The following is a 23341-nucleotide window of genomic DNA, read 5'->3' on the forward strand; positions in this document are numbered from 1 at the left end:
ATGCTCGGGTGACATTTGAGAAGAACGCGTTTGAATGGAGACTTAAAGGAGGTGAAGAAGTCAGTCAAATATATTGAGGAAGAGCAGAGGAAGTGGCCTCTGTGAACACTGGAGGTGAGTGTGACTGCTGAGCTGGAAGAACGGCAGGGAAGCCAGCATGGCTTGGAGGGAGTGAGTCTGAGACCAGGTAGGGGCTTGAAGGTCACTGGGAAAATTCTCGCTTTTATTTTTAGTGAAATGAGAAGTGATGGATGATTTTAAGGAGTGGTATAAACTGACTTTTATCTTTTAAAAAAGATGATTCTGACTGCTGTGTTGAGAATAAATTGTAAGAGGCCAAGGCCAAAAGCAAGGAGATATGTAATTGCAGTTACCCACATGAGAGGTGAGGGTGTCTTAAACCCGATTGATTGCAGTGGAGATGGTAAAAAAGGGTCTGTATCCTGGATATATTTGGAAGATAAAGCCGAAAGGAGTTCCTTATGAATTGCATATAGGAGTACAGAAAAAATCGAGGATGAGTCCAAGATTAAAAGTTCCCTTAATGATTTCTCCTCTCTATTCTTCTTCCTGCTAATATTTATTTTCCTCATCCATCCTCATTTCCCATCTGCCTCCAATGCTAAGAGTATCCCCAAACCGGAAAAATCATAATATCAGGAAGGGAGAATGGTACTATGAGAGATAATGGTGCAGAAGAGAGCAGCAGCATCCATCCTGAGGAAGAAGGCAGGCTGGCAGGTCCTCCCACAGAGTACCATGAGAGCAGTTCCAACTGGAAAGAGATACAGATGGATCCTTATGGTACCCAGCTCAGTGGGTAATCTTTCACAAGATAAGGCAGGTTCCAGAAGTTTCCCTGAGTGTGTATGAATTTCTATATATTGTGAGCCTGGGGAATAACAGGTTAGGGTAACTAAAAATAATTGGTGGTGCTAAAAATCTATCTTTGAAAAAAAAATGAGCTTCTTATTTTTGCTCTTTATCCTTCCCAAGACTATTTTTCCATTTTGTTCTCTTCCTTCTCCATATGTGGGTATAAGCCATATCCAAATATCTAAGCTGTCAAAGAAAAACTAATTACTTCAGGAATTGATTCTGACTTTTCCAGTGAGGTCTACTAAACTGAATCTACCTGTCTCTATGCAATGCCATTACCACCAATGCACTCAAATGGTTATTTTCTGAAATTATCATATGGAAATATACTTCTTTATCTCATTTTTTATGTCAGCATTTCTTTGCTTCCTCTCCTTTTTCTTGTGCCCTCTCCTCCACTCTTATCAGCTGGATATTCACACATAAAAGTGCTCATATCTGTTAAACTACTGTCTCTTTTAAAAAACAATTTTCCTGGAATCTGACCACATTTATTCACTCATTAACAGATGTTGCAGCCCCAGGCTTGTTCTGTTTGACTGCTGATTTACTGTTTACTCTTATAAATTTATTTGATGCTTGGGAGGAGAGATATTAGAAGGGAAGAGAAGAAGTAGCTGCTTGGCAGGTGTGCTCGGCAGAGGCGTGACAGGAGAGCGAGGGCGGGCGCGGTGGGCGGGGGCAGAAAATGTAGAGCTCCAGGCGCATGGCACCCGCCGCCCAGGCACTGCCTATTTATTTTTTTTAAACAGGAAAACTTTCTGTATTCCATTCTTCTTTCAGGTTATCCAGAAAATCAGCATCAACAGGATAATCTTTGTGTGCTCAAGGGAAGACCTCCCCACCCCCCAAATTAGTAGGCAGTAAGCAATAAATTGGAGCCAGGGAGCTTAAAAAAAAATGTGTCTAGGGTGGATTTTGGTGTGCTAGGGATCTCTGAGAGTAATATTCATTCCCTAGATAATCACCCTATTCTCCTCAGAGACAAGACAGGAGTCAAAGATTTTTTGCAGTTTAGGCCTTGCTAGTAGAGGAAAGTTGTGGGAAGGGAAATGAGAACAGATCAACAAAGGTAAGAAATCACCACTACCTGTAGTTTCCAAGGTATAATTCATGTTAAAATCCATGTCAAAAGTTACCTACAAAAGAGCAGGAATGTTTACTAAACAGTGCCTAAATAAAACTTTAGATAACATTTCCTAATTTATGCCAGTTTTAAACAGTCTTTCACAGTTTTAATCTATATCTTTCATATGACTTAGTTTCATTCACTTATTCATTCATTTATGCGCCCAATATAGTATGTCTACCTCAATAAGCAGGATATTTTGGTTACTTATGTGCAGTTTTGTTTTTATTGTTTTGTTTTGCCTTCCATAGATTCTTCTCACAGAGAAAAGCACAACTTATACATTCATGTCCTAGTGATTGGCTGCTTTGTCATGGCAGGAATGTTAATCCTACTTTGTAAAATTTGCTACCATTGTTCAACTAAGAATGTATATAGGATGTCTCATGTTTTGTACAATGGCAGGTAATTTGGAAATTTAAAGTGGGTCTCTGCCCTTACATAGCTGTGAAAGAGAAACAGCATCTTGCTAACTGCTGTTGATCATTTACCTCTTTGAAGTTAGGCACTTGGTCGTTTCCTGATATTTATGTAAAATCAGGTGGTTGGTCCTGAACTATTGTTTAGAACATAGGAAGAAACATTTGTCTAAGTCTCATAAGAGAGACTAAGCTGGGTCAAGGGCATATGGGGTACATCACTTTTCTTTATCATCTAATTCTATTGTCTGTGAGTTGGCAGTGACAGAAAAACATATTCTTTTTTCTATAAACCAATTACTTCAGAAAAAAAGACAAAGTTTTAACATGAAACTTCATTTAACTGATTCTTTTAAATATAATAAGATTTGTTAGATGGAACATATGTTTCACAATTTTCATTTGATAATGAATACTTTTGCAAATTGTAAATATTTCCTAGTTTAACTATCAGAAGCACTCTGTGGTCATAAATTTTGAAACATAATTTCTGTAGGTGTATCAATTAATACAGTCTTAGTTTCTCTTATAAGATGAAAATTCCAAGTTTTGAAGACAGGAAGTGGAATCAAACTTACTGTATAGAAACATTATTATAAGGAAATAATGGGAAAAGATGAAGAAAGACAAGACAAATGATAAGATGCAACCATTACACAGAAACACAAGGTTTGCTTTAATTTATATGTTTTCAAATTTAGTTTTAATACAGTGCTTCTGTTGACTTCTCTTACATCACTGAAGAATAAGAAATCAATACAGAAAGGAAAAGTTTAAGGCTGGAGCCATACAAAACCAAAGCAATCACATAAAATATGAAAATTATAATAACATATTTTGACTAATTGAACCTTCAATTTTACTGACTTTTTAAAAAATCTGAATTTACTATCAATTTTGGTGTTATGTACAGTCATGCAAATTAGAGGGTCAGTCAAGCCTAGATAAACCAGAATCTATATTATCTGTGCAGAAAAACTCAAGTAGAGATTTTGTTACAAATTTAATCAATAAAGACTACTAAATTGAATATTTCAAGATTCACATTGATAATTTTGCACAAAATATCTGTTGCTGTAAGGATACAAGTAGAGAAACTTCAGTTTTAAATATTTTTCCCTGGGAATTTTCTGATGGATTGTTGAAAGCTTCTGAATACATGGGTTGAGATACCTAAGTTTTTCTATGTATATTCATCAACTCTAATACATGTATCTGCTCTATAGAGCACTATTATATTAAAAAATCTATAGAAGACTAAGTTTAAAAACCTATATAGGTGTTTTCTTATTGAAGTAAACTTACTTCTTTAGGAATAACTATCCCTATAGGTAAGTGGATTGAACTGTGAGCATCACCTGAGAGATACCAAGAAATTCTTGCTTCCTTCAACCTAGATGTCAACCATAAAATTCTACCAAGAGCGACTACCTCCTTCTTTTAAGCATTGCCCTCTTCTTTTAATATTCTTAAATAGGAACATCATAGTATAAAAATATAAAATAACACACCATCTACTAGTACTTTAATTGAGATAATTTATATTGTAGCCCACACCAAAGGAGTGGGCTACAATAACAGAAGAGTGAGTACTAAAACATGTGTCCCTCTATGAGCACAAAAGGAGTTCTATCAAAAGAAAAAAGAGAGGTAGCCAGTGGTCAAAGAAGACAATTCAATGTAGCAGACATTCATTGACTATCTGTGATCTGTGACACAAGCTTTGTTTCCCACAATTTTGTGTAAGGATAAAGTTTTGGCATCTTTAAGTTTCCATCAAATTTATGATCACAAACTCCCAATGACAAGGGTCTGGAAATCACTGAAATATTTTTTAAAAAAGGTCAATGTTAGAGAAATGTTTCCTGGGATTTACCTACATGTGATTTAATGCAGATGGCTATAAAATATGTAGAATTCTTTAGTAAGTTACTGAGATTTGGCATAGTAAAATAGATAAAATAGGCCTGTGACCTCTTGGGGTAGGGGAGCAAGAATTTAAGGTGTATGTGATGCCTGTAGAATTTGTTCCAGTGTTCAAGAAAATAAGGCATTGTAAACTCACTGCTGACATTAATGTGGAAATTATAATCTTAACATGTCCCCAACATTAGTCCTTAATTACACTGAAATTTAAAAAGTCAAAATCGAAGTTGCCTGTTTGAAAAACAATTCTTTCATCTAATTTCATCTTTTCTCTTTCCTTTCTTCTTCATTATATTGAATAGAATAGTATATGTGAAGGTGAAAATATAATTTTCTTTTTTAAAAATATTATTTTAGTTGTATATGGAGACAATATTTTTATTTTATTTATTTATTTTTATGTGGTGCTGAGGATTGAACCCAGTGCTTCACACATACGAGGTAAGCGCTCTACCATTGAGCCACAGCCCCTAAATATAATTTTCTTAAAATCGTAAAATCTTTCCATTCTTATGTAACACCTCATTTTGTAAGAAAATAAACTGTGCAATATGTAATAAAATAATAAATTTCACAAATATTGTTTTATCTTTCCCATATTTAAAATTCATTGCATTGCAAAATGTGCATAACATGCATACAGAATCTATTCTGTGTTGAGATACAAGTTAAATGAGTCAAAATGGCTCTTTCTTAAATAATAGAGTATACTAGCTGTCAGAAAGCAATAGTTTACTTAGGCAAAGCAGTAGTATTTTTATTCAGTAAATATTTATAAAGTTCTTTTATCTCAACATCTTTAAAGTTAGGCTTCAAACTCATATTGTACTGAAAATTTTATCTTTAATACTAACATACATTTGTTATTAATATACAGTCAGTTTGCATTTAACAAACCAGGTAATGTCACAGAGAATGGAATCAAGAACATCTAACACTCCAAAACCTTGAGTAAATTGGGAGAAACACAACCAAGTGTCTTTCTCTAGCAACTCCAAATTGTCTCTTTTGTATTTATCACCCTACATATTTGATTTCTCATGTTTTCCCTTTCTTGTTTTATTTGAACATAGTACTCACAAGCAGGTCCCCAACAATAACTAATGCATTTATGATGTCTTTTAATATCATTCTGTAATTCTGATAGAAATAAAACGTTATATGATGTGTTTCAGTTACATTTTAGTAATAATGTTATTAAAACATATTGCATCTCTGTAATTTAACTCTGTAAAGTTAAAAATACTACTTTTGCACTACATGTTTACTAAAACAGTGTATATATTTATGTATACTGCTATCCACGTAGTGTATTTACTTTTATCAAGCATTTTCTGTGCTTTGCTACTATTCAATAAATTGACAATGTTTCTAAACCTTTGAGTATGTAGTTCAGTCCAATAGTTTTTATAGAAAAATCTATTATAAATAGATGAAAACATTTTGAAGGAAAGAATGTATGGGAAAAAAGTTTCTTTAATGGTTTCTTTCTAAAAGCAAAAGTACTTCCTTCAAAACAGTTTTGTGTTTTTCTATTTGCATATATTAAAAGAAACACTAATACATCAGCAGCTTCAGTTTTTCTGAGCTGTGTTTTATTTCCTTTGGTCTAAAAATGTTTATAACAAAAATAGTTTTTCATGTATTCCCTTTTCCTGATTAGCTTTCTAATCAAATATTTTAAAGAAACCAAATTGAATAAATAAGCAGCAGTATTTGTTACAGTTAGAGGTGCTCAGCTTCCAATGTGCAATGTATTTGCTCAATAAATTTTTTTCATATGAATGTGCTTATTTTCCTTCTTGTAAATTCAATAATTTTACATGTACTTCAAGTACTCCAGAGAAAGAGTGCTATTGCAAGAAATCTGGTAAACTTTTCTACTGAGCAGAGTTTTATGGTTATCCTAAATAAATATGTATGCTTGGAACAGTACAGACTGGAGTGTTGAGGTGTTGTTTCCTCTCTTCTTCCTTGCTTCGTTCTTTTTTTTTCTTTTCCTTTGTTCTTCTCTAGGATAGATCTTTTTCTAGCTCTAGTGGGCTACATCATTTCAGTCTTTTTTGTTTCTCTGCAATTTGATGTAGGTAACCAATAAAAACATTATGTTTTTCTCATCTCTGTAATACATTATATGAGAGTATATGATAAACAGGTAGCCTTTTCAATTGTATGCAGATTATAGGTTTCATCTTTTTAAAATACTCTGTGAACTGTGATGAGCAATTCTTTTGACTCAGTGAGTGTGGACTTAGAAAGTATTGTAGCAGAGAGAGTGACATTGACTTGATAATGCTAGATATGAAATACAAAATATAAATAATAATGTAATAAAACATCTCATTAATTTTTTTCAGGAAATGATTCAAGTACAAGATGTTTAAAAACATAGTCCATAAAACATGTGTTAAGCCAATGTTATTCACAACGTTTTCAGTATCTTGTTATATGTAGTCTTTAAATGAGCTACTTGCTAAATAATTGAATACTGTATATATTTATTTACACTCAAATTGTGATGATCAGAGAAGAAGGATTTATTTTTTATAAATATTGTTTTCTAGGCTTTCCAACGGTTTATATTAATTTTGAGAGCACTCTATGACATTAATGTTAAAAATAGCATGTTATCTTTGATGGAAAAATAATGGATGGGAATTATTTTTTAAAATATTTACCAAATGTGCCTTTCTGATTCTTTTAGAACCTGAAAAGATTCTATTGCCAAACATAGTCTACTAAAAGCAGTTTTCATTTGAAAAAAAAAAGGATTATTGATGATGCAAAATCAGATTTTTTGAATCTCGAAATTAATTATTTAAACGAATACTTGAATGATAGCTGTTTTTCCATATTTTTATTGGTTCATGATAATCATAAACTAGCTGTTTTTTCAACAAAGTGAATGTCACAAAAATAAGAATGTTAAATACTAAATTCTTTTTTTTAACAACAGTGATAAAGAATGGCAAGAATCTATGTAGAAATTTAATTCTTCGCAATGATATATAGAAGAGTCTGTGTTTTATTTTGGGATTTCTGTCATCCTAGGTATTTTGGAAATATTTGCTGTGTCTCAGGGGATTGTAGGAATACGAGGAGTTTTCAGCAACAAATTTTTAGCGATGTCCAAAAAAGGAAAACTCCATGCAAGTGTAAGTAGAACCACTTTATACTTGTTCAAGGTGTTATGGAGATTTTACATTTGTAACAAAGAATCAATTGATCTTCCAAATTGGTAGAAAAGACAAATGCCTTGCTTAGAGAATTTGTTTTTGGTAAAATTATACGTACATAAAACCAAGAGAATTCTATGTGGGTCTCTAAGCATTTACTATTTTTTTGACTTGAAAAGGTATTAGAGTCTATAAAAAGTTTTCAAGGTGAATGTATTTGGAAATAACTTTTTCAAAGTGGTTGCCATCTTTTATTTCTTAGAAGGGCCCAAATGTGGAGCAGTATTACAATACTGCACAACATTTAAAATTTTCATGTTTGTGGAGATGGTGTATGTTCAGTAAATGAATTTCTTGTTTAATTTTAAAAACTATTTACAATGTTAAAAAATCGAATCTAAGTAGCATAACATATTTTCACATTAACAGGTAGGAAGGGAAGAAGCCGGTAATAAGAAGTCTTTAAACTTCCATGAAAATTTTTTATTTGATGAATTTGAGGAGTTTTTCCCCTGTATTTTGTCACATCAAATATAATGACTTCTTAATGCTATAAAGACTAATTTTGCACTTTAAAAATTGCTTCACATCACTTACAAGGTTTGGCATCAATTTATAAATTATTTATTTTTTTGCTTTGTTATTAAAACACCCTTCACATGGGAAATATTAAAACATTTTAAAGGTAATAAAATACATGTAACTTAGCTTTCCCACTCTGATTCTGTTTATTTATATTACTATGTACACATGGCACTTAAAAATGATTTATGTTTTCTCTGTGGTATACTAACTTTCTTCACATTAAATAATTAAAAAAAATATTCTTTGAAATTAGTTTTTTAGCTCATATTCTTTTTAATCCTTAATAAATGAATTGTTGAAATATTACCTTTCCTATTTTCAAAGTGTATGGAACTTTTAGTTGAATGCAGCTAATTGAAAGTTACTATTTATTATTTTTATTTTATGTGGACTTTTGAGAGTTGCACTTTGTAAAATGTGTAAGACCTTTATAATTTTTCTTTCCTTTAGATAAAGGTGATTTGTTAATAATTTTGAAGGATTCTCTAGAGTTGGAGCAATTTCTATAGTCACTTCAGGATTAAATGAGATAATACATATAAAGTACTTAGAACAGTGTTTGTATATTGGTATTATTGTGTTGAATAAACACTACCTATTAGTATATGTAATAAAATAAAAGTAGTATAAATATAATAAACTACTAGAATCTCAGTTTATTAAGATACATAGAAAACCCCTTTGTTTTAAACTTTTAAATAATTAATTGCAAGAGTTATAAAATTATTTGCCTATTTTATATTCTGAACTCATTATTATGCTCTAGCAAGCTATAATATAGTATTTATAAAATAATTGTTCTGATGGAGCAATTAAAAATCTTTGATTTTTTTATTTGTGTATTTTAAGGGACAAAATTCTGCATTACTGTGGAAAAAGACAAACATATCATTTTATTAAAAAATAACATTTGATTTTTAAAAATCCACATACAGATTTTGAAAATAATGATTAAATGCCTCAGGACGGAGTAACTTTTCCCCAGACTACTTTAAGGTTGTAAAAGATTGAAACACCTTCAAAATCTAAGCATCAGAATAATATATGATGTACATAAGGAAATTTTCTCTCATTGGTTTGTTGGTTATGCATGAAAATTTTAACTTTGAAAATATTCTGATTTATGCACATTTATACATGCAAAAAATAGATTCAACTTGGACCAGCTTAAGGATAATTGCCACAGAAAGCAAAGTATTATAAATGGATGCCAATTAGAAAGGTCAAACTGAGAGGTTAGGATACATGATTCCTCTATCAAATGCAAGTAACAAATTTCTAGAAATTTGACCCAAATGTCTAAGGATGACTGGTAGAAATAATGCAGATAATGCAAAAACAGCATCTGTTATTCTTTTTCATCTTGGCAGGCTAAAGTTATTTCATGGAATAATGACTTTTAAAAAGTACAAAGCAAGTCTTGCTTTTGTCACTCACTGAAGCTCTTTGATATAAAAGTCATTCTGACGACTTTGAGCTGAATTGTAGATAAAAAATTAAGCCCTGTGATTTAAAACCAATTGTTCAATCCCACTTTCTCTTGTCTGAGCTTTTATTATCACTTTCTCTCTATATGGAAACCTAATTAAATTATAAAGTGATTTGTTTTTAAAGAAGTTGAATTCAGAAATAGCATTAATCCTAGCAATTATTACTTTTATGCCCAGCTTTCCTGTTGTCAGCTTCTAGGTAAACATGTTTTAAAAATTGTTTTCATAACTTAAATATGATTATTTGATGGAGTTTTGATTTTTATAAAATCACACCATCATCCTAAAGGCCAACAACTCATACTTTTAGGATTAGAAGTATAATTCGTGAGTTACTTTAAACTAATAATTGTGCAGAAGTATTTTAAGAGTTATCTTTAAATTTCTATCCACAAAGTAAATGTAGAAAATAAGTGTAGAAATGTAAAATATTCATTTAATCCTGGGGAAAGTAGTCCCCCACTGCACTGGGAAATATTCATGGATAGTTGTAGGTTTTCAACTTGGTTTTTATAGTAACAATCAGAGTATTAAAAATTAGTTACTAGGCAGGGATAATGGACTTTCAGAGTCCTGTAAAAGCTCTTTCATTCACATTATCTCATTAGATAATGAGGTGAGGAAAGAACCTGAGATGTTAAATTATTTTCCTAAGGTCACACAGTTAACAAGTTATTGAACCAGACTATATCCTCTTACAAAGTTCTGTCTCTTTTTTAAAACACTGTAGTGCTTGGAATATAAAAGTTAGCTTGAAATAAGACATGGCATTTTGGAACCAATTGCATTGTTTTCATGTATTTATAAGGATTAGTAAATGCATGGCTTAATAAAATTTTCACATAACCTATAACAAATGAATACTATGGCATATCCTTGGAATATTTATAGTATTTTTAAAATACCTAAACAAGTGAATAATTTTGGATATGTAAAGTTGCACATTTCCTTCTAGCGCTCTCTCTTTCTGATTCCAAACACTTTTATTGTACTGACTCACCTCCATCCCTGCCCCCTTTACATCTCTCTTCCAGAGAGGAAGAGATGTGTCTGCCACAGAACCTATCAGAGACTTTTACAAATGTTGGTTATCCAATGTGATGGTGTGTGGCTTAGGGGAACCCTCTCAGTTTGAACTTTCAAAACAGAAAAGATCAGTTGTGTCCACAGAAATCTTTTATTAAGTGCTTCATCTATCATCAGTGGACCCAGAGATGTCCAATTGAAATGGCCCAGAGTGAGTAGATTTAGGCAACATGGACGCAGATTTCATTTTTATGCTGAGTTTTTAAATTCTGAAAGATAAATTTCATTTGAACTTTAGTTGTTGTAAATACGCTGGGCTCGCTGTTCTTTCGAGTCTCTCATTCACATCTAACTTTCCTTAAAACTTTTCGTTTACTCTAAATATACAACACAGTCAAATTCCTACCATGCAGGTTTTTTCAGCATTCTTTACAGGATGAAGGTGTATGGTCTTCACCTTGTCAAAATGCGTCAGGAGTCATGGCGAGTAGGAGGAGATAATTGCTTCCCAGAGAGCCATGAGTGTTATTCAGAGCCATCGCTGTGGCCTCTGCTCTTTTTCTCAACACTTTACTATGCTGAGGCACTTTCTGAGTCTGAGTGTCATTCTCTGTTTCTGCTCTCCCTCAGGTTTGGGATATTTACCGAAAGACCCCTTAGAGAGTCTTTCTAGATTCTTCTGAGAATGTGGTTAGATCACCAAGGCTGAACCCTGCTCCACTCTTACTGTGTCCTTGTGCTTATTCTTTCTATTGTTGGCTTTATCAACAAATAATGGTAGGAAAATTACAGTAGCAATCTATGGGATGATTAAGTGAAATGAGATAATACATATAGAACGCTGAAGAGTAGTGCTGGACAATTGTTCAGGGCTTAAAAGTTTAAACGGATCTTCCTGGCAGCTGGTGGACGATCTTCAGTCTCTTTCTTTCGGATTTTGAGGTCAGTTATTTAGAGAAGACCCCAGTCCTATTTGTCATGGAAGTTATCCCCCTTGTATCTAGACTTTTTGTGCATACAGTGAATCCTTATCTATCTACTGAGTTTTCCTTCTTCCAAGGAACCTAATTTGAAAGCAAATTCCCAAGTTTCTGCTCTTAAAAGGCGAGGATTTCCTAGGGTCATAATCTTGTAATTCTTAGTGTCCATCTTTTCTCCCCCGCCCCCGGCCCCTGCCAAAATGAAATCCTATGAAAGGTGGTTATTATGTATTCTTTAGCATTTTCGTAAATTATGTGTGATAGCTCACTGTCTATTGGGGGAAAACATGTCAGCTTATTTTAAAGATCCAGAGAGAAGCATGTGTTGGAATTATTTTTGTTTCATAGGGTTTTAGGGGATCATGTTTGGAAAGAAAGCTAATTGCAGAGTTTACGAAACAGGCATGGATTGTATGCTTGATCAGCCCTGAGCAAGGACTAGAACATCCTCCTTTCCTGGTTTCAGAGGGTGCCAGCTGGCTTGCTAGGATGAGAATCTGGGCTGGACTTCCTGTGCTGGGGGCAGAGTGAGGAGGGGTCAGCAGCCCCTAAAGTTGGGCACATTCACTGGAAGGGGAAATGGAGGCTTGAGCAATACTTATCTTCATCCTTAAAAAAAATAACCTAATAAGCTTCTCTCTTCCAGTCAAGACCATGAGCTTTATCAAGACCTTTGCCTATGGGCTGGGGTTGTAGCTCAGTGATAGAACATTTGTCTCACATGCATGAGGCACTGGGTTCGACCCTCAGCTACACATAAAATAAATAAACTAAAAAAATAAAGATGTTGTGTCCATCTACAACTAAATGTGGGTATATACATATATACACATATGTGTGTGTATGTGTGTATGTGTGTGTGTGTGTGTGTATATATATATATATATATATATATATATATATATATATATTCTCTTTCTTTAAATTTGCCCTGTGTAAGTCTGGCGAGAGAGCCTACTTTACTGAGGAAGTTTGCCTGAAGCAAGGGATGGTGTTACATTTCTCTGATGGTTTGGGAAATGGCACTTGTTATTTATCATTGTTTTAACATGAAACAACTTCAGAGCCAATAAGATCCCATAAAAGCTGGGGTGACAACCTTGGTTTGAATAGTGTTGTAGAAAGAGGGTTAGTCTAGGAATAAAAAGATGAAACCTAATTCACAGGTCCAATCTGGCACTGGATAAATGTGGACTTTAAGTGAACTATTTTCTTTGATTGACAATCACATAATAGTATTTTAATAGTCATGAATTATTAGAAGAGGTAAGTAATATAAGTAAGCTGTGAGACACACAGTAGCCTTCAATAGCCCGGGTTTTATAGAGCTATTAAAGACATCAGAAAGAAAGGTCCCATCTTCTACCATGTTTCTCCTGATGTGGTCCTTACCTCACCTGCATCAAAAAGCTGGGATGCTGGTTGACCATAAAAGCCCAGGCTCTCACCTCATACTTAATAAAACATAGTCTCTGGAGATAACTCATAGGATCTGCATTTTGAACTGGATTCTTTAATAATTTTAGTAATTCATGAAGTTCAGAAAAAAGATCCTGTGGTTGGTATTCCTCATTGTGTTACTATGTTGGTTGTGATTAAAACCAGGTCTATATTTCTTTGGCAGTCTAATAGGAAGAACTGAGATATAGAATGGGTAGATGTCTAATGTTAAGCAGGAATTATGGCCATGCTCTGGAGATATCATGGTAGGATAGGGCTACAACTGACCCATGTGGGGCTTAGGTGGTAAAGAGTAAAAAGCAGCCCTGAGGGTGCAAAACCCTCAGAGCAAAACCATACAAAATGGAGTGGGTTTTGGGTACCTGTTCAGGGCAACCTCATTGGTGGGGTTAGGGATAGAAATCAAGGAGCAATGAATGTAAATATAAAAACCAGAACTAGTAATGCATGCTGCAAGAAAATTTTGCTTAGAGAACAATGATCATTTTTATTGCACTCTATAATAACATTTGAATTGGTGAATGATGTTAGTTCATAACACTTTAATTATTTAGATTTAGCTGATTATTTCTTCATTTTATAAGTTCTTTCAAGAGAAAGAGGCAAATCAAGAGAAAAAATAGTGAAATAGAAAACTTCACAGTCTATGATTTATACAGGCATTAATGCAAATTCACTCCTATCTCCATACCACTTTCATATACTTCCTGCTTACTTCTATAGTTGCACATAAATAAGAATTGGCATTTGCAGAGCCTCAATTCATTCATTGTAAGATTCTCAATCATCATAGAACATGGTATTTACTAAGGAACAAAACTATGTTAAGGCTTTAGGGAGTTTTTTTAAAAACAATGTTGTTTTAGAGAGATTTTCTACTTGGATTAATTGATCCTCTGTTTAATTCCAATTTTGTAGAACTAGTCTTTTCTGAAATATCCTAGGTAATCTTAAATTTTGCTTTCTTTAAAATGAATTTGAACTTTTAAAAACATTAATTGTTTAAAATATGTTCTTCACTGTGAAGAGATAAGTAGAATCAAGAAAGTGATTCTTAGTTTGGACACAGTGGTACATGACTGTAATCCCAAAGGTGGAAGCCAGAGGATCACAAGTTTGAGGCCAGCTTTAGCAACAGTGTGATCCTGTGTCAAAGTAAAAAATAAGAAAGGGCTAGAGATATAGGTAGAGCACTCCTGGGGGTTCAATCCACAGTAGCACCAAAAGAAAAAAGAAAAAAAAGAAGGAAAAGACAGTATCTTCTGATGAAAAAGTTCTTGTTTCCCTTAGCAGTGTGCTTCCCTACCTTGAAGTAATTTGGTTATTCCAGGAAACATAGTTTAATGTGTTTAAGTTTTATTTGTTTTGATAATTTGGAGTATAGGAAACTACCTAAAATTCATTGATTTCAACATTTTGTTTTAATTTTATAAGCATGGCTTGTTGAAGGTAATTTGAGAGATGAAGGAAAAATTAAAGACAAAATACAGATCACTTAAATCATCAAAGAACCTGGGAAGGACCATACCTCTATAAAGATAGAAACCACCATAGTGCTTAGGTGTTACATAGTCAATAAATATCTATTATATTTATTATTAAACTTATTCAAATTATATTTGAAATAAAGCTAGTTTTTTTTTTTTTTTAACAAACATTCTAATGATTGTTTCTGTTGTAGTGGCCGATGGTACTAGGGCAGTGAAATGATGGGAGTTGTGGTTTCAGTAGCTTATTTGAAATTTGATCACCTCCCTACTTTACATCTTAACTACAGAAAAAGTCTGTATGCCATCCTTATTTTTCTATGGAAATAATGCATCTCTATTATTTTAAAGTGTATGGTTTATTAAAGAAATTTATAAAAGTCAAATGACAATTTAAATATGAGAAGTAGCCTGGAAATTTTATTATGCAAAATTATCTAGTGGTAAATGTATATATTTTAATACTTACACCTAATACCTATGCTTCTTGGTGACTCTTTGCAATAAAGATGCTCCCGGCATGACATTACATGCAAAGATGTACTTCTGAGGGTCACAATCTTATTGGAGCAAGACTGCAAATGCTGACAAGAACAGTCAATCCTTCAAGAAGAAACTAGATCTCCTGGTGGAAAAAAAAATAGCTGAAGTAGTTTTCTCAAATGGTTCTGTTCTGTCAGAGCTGGAAGACTTTTTCAGACAAAACATTAAATTAGAAGCCAATTAAGAAAGCCAAAACAGTCTGACTGCTTTACTCTTGTTTTCATGTAGGCTTTGGGGTGCCTGAGGGGCTGTGAGTGTGTGGGTCCTTAGCACTCTGAATATATCTCTACTCTGTGGGACAATTAGATAACCCTTGAAAAATTGATAGTCTGACCAGCCACCTCCTAAAAAGGCTCCTTCTAAGAAAGAACTTAAAAATAACAATCTTGAGGAAAAAAGGAGAATATTTTTTTAGGTAGAGCAATTTTAATGGGTGGGGTAGCTAAATTTTTCACTATTCTGAGACACTTTAAGATGGAATTGACATTTTTTGAAAATATGTGATGGTGTGTGTGTGTGTGTGTGTGTGTGTGTGTGACCATCAGCCACATTAACTGAAAAATTACATGTTCTTTAACATAAGGATAAACAAGGTTAAATAATGTAATACCTTTAAAAATCTGGATAAAGATTGGATAAAGCAATTACTGTTATTTTTATAAAAGAGAGGTAAAAGTCAGGTCAAGTTATAATGTTGTATATATACATAGTACATAATATAATGCATTATCTATACATATTCAAAAAAGTTATACAGCTATATTTTAAGAAAAACTCTCCACCTCCATCCCTTTAACCACTAAGCTATGGGCCCAGCCCTTGTTCTCTTTTTAACGAAATGCTCTTTGCCTTTCTAAAATGCTTGTCCTGTTATGGAGCCAGAAATATTCCAGATGGCTACAATTTTTATTTTAAAATAAAACTTTACGATTATCTAATTAAATGGAAGAGATGTTTTAAGAGCTAAGCAGCAGCTATAGGCAGATACATATATTTAACTTGTAAGAAGATCTTTTAAATAACAATGAGAACAATAACTATGATTTCTAAGGTGACATTGAACTCTTGGCCTAGGCATAGGCTAGTGTGTTGTAAGGCAGAAAGAGAGAAATGCCACACGTTGAGGTGGTTCTTTTAACACACCTGCTCCTAGCCTGCTGGAGATCAAATCCAGGACATTGACCAGAAGACTTGGGGAAGACCTAGGTATATAGCTTCATAGCCCCGAAATAAGGAGCTGTATTGCACTTAAATGTAAATAACTCTGGTGAAGTATTGAATATATGATAAATGTGCTGTTGTAAATGCTCTGATCCAGGTTGTCTTCTGTAATTGTCAGTACAAGTCCAAAAGTCCATGGGTATTTCAACTGTGTGTCTAGTAAATTGCTTTGCATTATCTGGACTTTTGGGTTATGGTGTTATGATCTACATTGCAAAGTTTGACATTGCTAGAAAAAGCAAGAGCAAAGGATACTTTTATTCCAGCATAGAACATCTTGCCTGAAATAGAAATGCACGGCTTTTAGTGTTTTTATATATGGGGGAAAAAATATTTGGTATTTCTAACCTCAGTATTCTATGCCATGGAGCTCCATGAACCATAAAATGTAGGAATTTAGACTGGTAGACACACTCTTAATTCCTTGAAGGTTATGGACTCTTGAGTTTGATGAAAGGTAAAGATCCCTTTCCTACTAAAATATTTCTATTTTCACAGTAACCCTGTGGGGTAAGGCTTGTGGACAAGGGACCTAAGGCAAAGAGCTCCAGTGGCAGAATTGGTACCATACTCCTTCCAACCCTAGTTCAGCAAACCAGGCCCTTTCTGGTCTGGTATTGATCTACTTTGTCAGCCTTGTCTGTTGTTTTTTTCCCTCATGCCTCCCACACGGAAGTCACACCAAACTGCTTAATAGGCATTCAGACTGTGACGCTGACCCTTGAATATGTTCCTGCTCCTGGGAAATTCTTTCTCATTTCACCTGCCTCCATGACATCGGCTCAAATGTCAGCTTTTCAGGAAGACTTTCTGCCCTCTTCGCTTCACCTCTGCCCTCTTAGATGCCTTTCCTCTAAGTTGTCATTGTAACCTCTGAAGACTTTCTACTCATAATTCCACTTATTAAGCTGCACCATGATGATGTCTGTCTGTTTGCTTTTCCACTATTGTGTGAACATTTCAAGGTCAGTGTGTGTGTGTGTGTGTGTGTGTGTGTGTGTGTGTGTAAGATATGGCTAAGGTGTTAATACTGACTCCAGTATGTTTTTCTTTCTACATTCTCTCGTATCACACGTTTAAAGCTATATTTTTCCGAAAGATCTCTTAACACTTGCAATATTAATAGGGCCATATGCTACTTCTCTCTCAGCAGCATGAATTACACTGATAACATTGAAAATGGATGCTTGTTTCAAAGGAACTGTTTGACCCCATTTCTCCAAACACAAATTTATGTTTTACTAGGCAATTGTTTCTTAGTAGTATAGTTCTATTTATTTTCTTGGTGACCTAGAGGGGGGAAAATCCTATCTACAGATTTTTATCTATATTATTTTAAAAAAAACAACTATAAATGTCAAAGTTTTATTTAAATAGTAACAATGTTTTAATGTATTAGGAGTTCTTAATGTTTAAATGAGGAGTTCAAATTATCATTAGAATACATATATTAACATTGTGTCACCAAGTACATTGTGAACAGAAATCATAGTTACAAAGATGAATAAAGAAGAAATATGTAAATAAAAGCAGGAAGTTTAAAGCAACTTAAAAAGAAGCAAATATGTTTTTATAAAAGGGAATAAAGTAGGAGAGCGAGGGATCAATAGAATTCTTGGTTTTTCTTTTTTGGTATGAGACATCATATTTCATTACATGCTGAAAATATTACAAGTTAAATTTTCTCTTTTTTCCCCATTTAGGCCAAATTTACAGATGACTGCAAGTTCAGGGAGCGATTTCAAGAAAACAGCTATAATACCTATGCTTCAGCAACCCACAGAACTGAAAGGACAGGGCGGGAGTGGTACGTGGCCCTGAATAAACAAGGGAAAGCTAAACGGGGTTGCAGTCCTCGGGTCAAACCCCAACACATCTCCACCCACTTTCTACCAAGATTCAAGCAGTCTGAGCAGCCGGAACTTTCTTTCACTGTTACTGTTCCTGAAAAGAAAAAGCCACCTACCCCTGTCAAGCCAAAGGTTCAACTCTCTACACCTTGCAAAAGTCCCAATACAGTGAAATACAGACTCAAGTTTCGCTTTGGATAACTCTGATCTAGGCCTTGCGAGAAAGCATTCTTTTCCCTCAGGAGATTCTCCAGGTGTCTTTGGAGCTCTTGAGAAAAATCTTCAGTCACAGCTTCGGCTGGACTCACTCTGTATGAAAAGTCAGGTCATTTGTTTCAGTTTGAAGCAAAAACGTTTTTTTGATAGGAATGGAACTGGAATTCTTTGTACTTACAGGAGGAGCACAGCACTTCCGTTCAGAAAGCCTTTTGCTTTATACTTAGGGGATATTTAGAATTCCACATTTTCAGAAAGTCAAATAGCCTGGACTATGTATTTTTCTGACTTTTACAGCTCAACCTGAAAGAATATACATGATACATTTTTTATTTTTGGTTTCCAAAGAATATTTTGATGCAGATAAAATATTTTATTAACTTTTATTTTTGTTTTTTAAATTACTTCTTCATTGTTCATATTTTCTTACTTTTGCAATTTTAACTAATATGGCATAAGCAATCGTTTTAATACTGTTTATGAATTATAAATGTGTTTAGAGCTTATTTGTAATGTGGATTTCTTTTGCAATTTTCTATTCACTGCACTATTTGTATTTTATTTTTGTTTTTTAGCCATACCTCAGCTAATGTAAATTTAGTTTGACGTTTTAAAATGTTTAAATTCTCTTCCACAGCATCAAAGCCTCAGCTTGGATTTGTGTGTATGCGTGTGTAAATTTATGACATTATGTGAAAACCTACCCCTTTAACGGCTGGTTAGAAATTAAGGAGGAAAAAAAAAGAGTATTTTAATGAAACTAACAGTTGTAGGTAAGGAAAAGAATTAGAGGTAAAAGTACTCTAAGTTTGTAGCATTTATTGAGATCTAATTCTGTCTTGCCTTTGCTTCTCCTGTTATCTTACCCCCTGCCCTCATTCTGGAACAGCTGAAGGAATACATTTTATTCTGTCCATCAAGCATACACTATGAAATCGGAGTGCTTAAAAATACTTCTGTGACCCTCTGCAATGCTTGTTGTATAGATCTACAGGGAGTAACCACTTAGAGGGAAATGATGGAGAACTGAAGGAGATGAATCGCTGAACAGTTATCCATGTCAAGTCTGGTTGTCAAAAAATGTTCTTATTATTCAGTCAAACATGCTTTGAGCTTCGTATCCTAAAAGTAACCATTCCAGTGAATATATCTGCCATTTTACAAGGAAATTTTATGATACATATAGATAGATAGATATAGTATGTCTATCTATCTATCTATCTATATATATATATATCTGACATACATATATAGATACATATACATTATATATATATATATATATATATATATATATATATATATATATATATATGATATAAATAGATATTTAATCTCATCTTGTGATATGGGAGACCTGGGAATTTGATGAGTTGAAATGGCACTTCATTCTCAACCCAAATACTGAATGCTGAACATAAATCACAGAAAATATAACACATGGAATTTATTTTCTTGGATAATCATTTTTATTGAGTTCTATAAAATACAAATGTTCATCTTACATTTGGAAATGTTGTAATAAAAAAAGCATAGCTAATGGTTAGAAACATGTCTTTCATAATAAGAGCCAAATAGTTCATAGAAAGTTAGTAGTGTGCACTGAAGTATGTTTACAGAATATTGATAAGACTGGGGGTATAGTTAGTGATAGAGTGCTTGCTTGCCTACTGCTAACAAGGCCTTGGGTTTGTTTCCCAGTATGCACATCATAATCATAATAATGTTAAACTTATTTTCCTAAAACAAAGTTCAACTTATTATGGTGCATAAATAGGGTGAACTTACCAATATTGAATTTAGTACCATACACACAGATTGCCTTATTTATGTGTATATTATATGTAGCATATGAAAATCTACCCATGAATTAAAACATCCTGCATGTACTTTTACATATACTTTTAATCACTTATTATAAAGCCAACAATCTGTTTATTGCTCCTTGTTTTAATGCGTGATTTTTTAAAATAGAAAATGAAATTCTACAAAAGTTTTAATTAGCTTAGACTTTAGAATACCCCTAAGTTAAATAATGTTTTGCAAATAAAGATATGCCCAACTGCTTTTCAAGTGGCATATCATCTTAGGCATGCAGTATAAAGCTATAAATACTATTCTAGTTCACTTTATTCTGTGGTTAAATTTTGTACACTGAATATCAAATTCTTACTTAGGATGCATGGAGAATTTAGATTGTAAAACAGGAGACTTGTAAACATGTTTAAATGAGCAAGGAAAAGATAATTATAATGATGATTAACAGCAAACTAAATTAAACTAATGCATGCATAAGGCTAAATGATACTCACAGTTTACATTAAGTTAAAAAAATATTAGCTTATCTGGTCCTCCTTGTTTGATTTCATTAGCATCTGAGGGTTAAAATAGGCTACCAAATATATATTATGCAAGTGAGGACTAATTAATTTCAAAATTTAAAGCCAGACTAAATTTTAAAAAAATAAATTACACTTAAGTTTACTGGTCATATGCAATTATATTTAATTAATACTCAGTTAAGCATAAAGTCACCTAAATTTATTAATTAAATGAACTCATGCACAGGTAGCATGTACAAATATAACGCCTTACATAACTTTCTAAAAGTTCATGGTTATGTGGTTTTTGATGATTTTTAAGTAACTAGATCTAACCAAACTCAAATAAAGTTTTAGTCAATATGTTAATATAAAAATATCAATGAATTTTACACTAATATTTAAGAACCTAATTTGTTTCAAAGACAAATGACAAACATTTTCAGACTGATATTTCAGATTTATTAATTATATTATATATAATTTTTAATTTAAGATGTTCTTTATCAGGAACATCTATAGAGATAAACAGAGGTTTCCAATGTAAGAACACTGTGGATTTTACTTTCTTCTAAAGAAACTAATTTGTGAGTATGGTATATATAAAATTATCTGAGTTCTTTTAGCTTAGTTATAGTAATCTAGCAGTTTGATCTAATAAGGAATACAGGCCAAAGTTATTTCCACATGCTATGTGTGTATATAAATATATATTAATAAATATATAAATGTATACACTATGTTAAATAAACATATAAGTATGTATATGTTTATATATGTATGTATATATTTATAAAACATAACTTATTGCCAGATAATGTATATGTATATAAAGGTATATATACATATATATTATAAATACATTTATAAAACACCATAAATTACATACGTAAATCTACCATGAAATTGATTTTAAAAGACAAAACTGAATGATTTTCTTACCATTAATATTTCTCTTTTTTTTAAAGAGAGAATGAGAGAGAGAATTTTTTAATATTTATTTTTTAGTTTTTGGTGGACACAGCATCTTTATTTTATTTTTATGTGTTGCTGAGGATCAAACCCAGCGCCCCGTGCATGCCAGGCGAGCATGCTACCACTTGAGCCACATCCCCAGCCCACCATTAATATTTCTACCTTTCAAAAGGAGGAAAAGACAAAGCCACGACTTTAATAATAAAATGAAAGTATGGCACTGACCAAAAACTCAAATTCTGGCAAGGCTTTTATAGTTGCAACAAATTGTCTATAGGCTAATTTTAATAATAAAAAGAATGCTGTAGACATAGCTGCAATGGGAAGCAAATAAAAATGACTTATCAATGGAATTATAGAACTCCTTTAAGATTTACTTGCAGCATCTAAATTCTTATCATGTAAATTTTTTTAAATTTATTTTTTATTTTTTTATTGGTTGTTCAAAACATTACAAAGCTCATGATATATCATCTTTCATACATTTGACTCAATTGGGTTATGAACTCCCATTTTTACCCCAAATACAAATTGCAGAATCACGTCTGTTACACACTCACATTTTTACATAATGGCATATTAGTGACTGTTGTATTCTGCTATTGTTTTTTAACTCAATGATTTTTTAAAACAAGTTTTAAAACACAGGAACTTTTAGATAAATGAATATTGCTCCTTATTTCAGTTGTACTGGCCAGTTTCTGAAATAAGGTTTTCATGTGATGAATCATTCACAGAGAAAAAAGTTACCTTATTTGTCACACTCTTTGTTCTGTTTGAAAATCTCAGGAGAGAGAAGCCATCAAAGTCAGTAGAAGCCTTTCACAACCAAGAATCACACAAAGCATGAGATCAGTCAAGTGAGCTATGAGTCATCAAACAGCATTTAAGCAATTTTAAGTTTAAAAAATTCATATGTATCTTAGTTAGAAATCAAGGGCTCATATATTTTTAATTTAATAAATTATATATATTTTCTGTCTTGACTCTGCCATAGATATCACAAGTCACTCTCTAGCCCTAATTTTGGACTCTATCATTTGATCTCTAGCATCATTTCTAGTTTTACCATCAGTTATTGAGTTTTAATATGTTGACAGTTATTAATGTCCAAAATAGGGACAAGGTTCTTACCCAGATGAAACTAATATTCTATGTCCAGATGAAACCAGACAACCACATGAAATAAACTTCCAATGAGTAATACAGGTATTTTAAAAAGATGTTTGTCTTAGTTAGAATGACAACAGGATCAGAGCCGGGATACAGCTCAGTGGTTGAGCATTTACTTAGCACAATGTGCGGACTTGATCCCCAGCAAAGAAATAACTGAGTAAGTGTAAGGTTGGATCAAATTGAGATCAATCCTGAGCATAGCATTTTATAAAGGACATCAAAAATTTGAATTAATCCAGAAAGGAATGGTCCGCTGAGTATCGCTGTATGTGACAAATAGATCTAGAACCTTAATTAAACATGTAATTTTTGAACACCTCTTTTGTGATTAAAATTCTAGAAGCCTTCCAGAAATTTATGAAGAATTATGATAAATTTCTTTTTGATACCACTCCTCCAAATAAGGATAGTTCATGACACAACTTTCTATTGCCTTTCTCTTACATTCCTAATAATTCAGAAAAGTTTTTTCTTTTTCTTT

At 32.9% G+C, this 23341-nt stretch overlaps 1 protein-coding gene across 1 annotated transcript; it reads left to right on the forward strand.

The window, feature by feature from the left end:
• Positions 1–677: 677 nt before the first annotated feature.
• On the forward strand, positions 678–18373 carry LOC113178286 (fibroblast growth factor 5). The gene is made up of 3 exons (XM_077794726.1): positions 678–804; positions 7405–7508; positions 18026–18373. Exons 1-3 carry the CDS (start codon positions 678–680, stop codon positions 18371–18373), a joined length of 579 nt encoding a protein of 192 aa, XP_077650852.1.
• Positions 18374–23341: the final 4968 nt, after the last annotated feature.

This window comes from Urocitellus parryii, unplaced genomic scaffold (genome assembly GCF_045843805.1).
Source record: "Urocitellus parryii isolate mUroPar1 unplaced genomic scaffold, mUroPar1.hap1 Scaffold_40, whole genome shotgun sequence".
In the NCBI taxonomy this organism is placed as follows: Eukaryota; Metazoa; Chordata; class Mammalia; order Rodentia; family Sciuridae; genus Urocitellus; species Urocitellus parryii.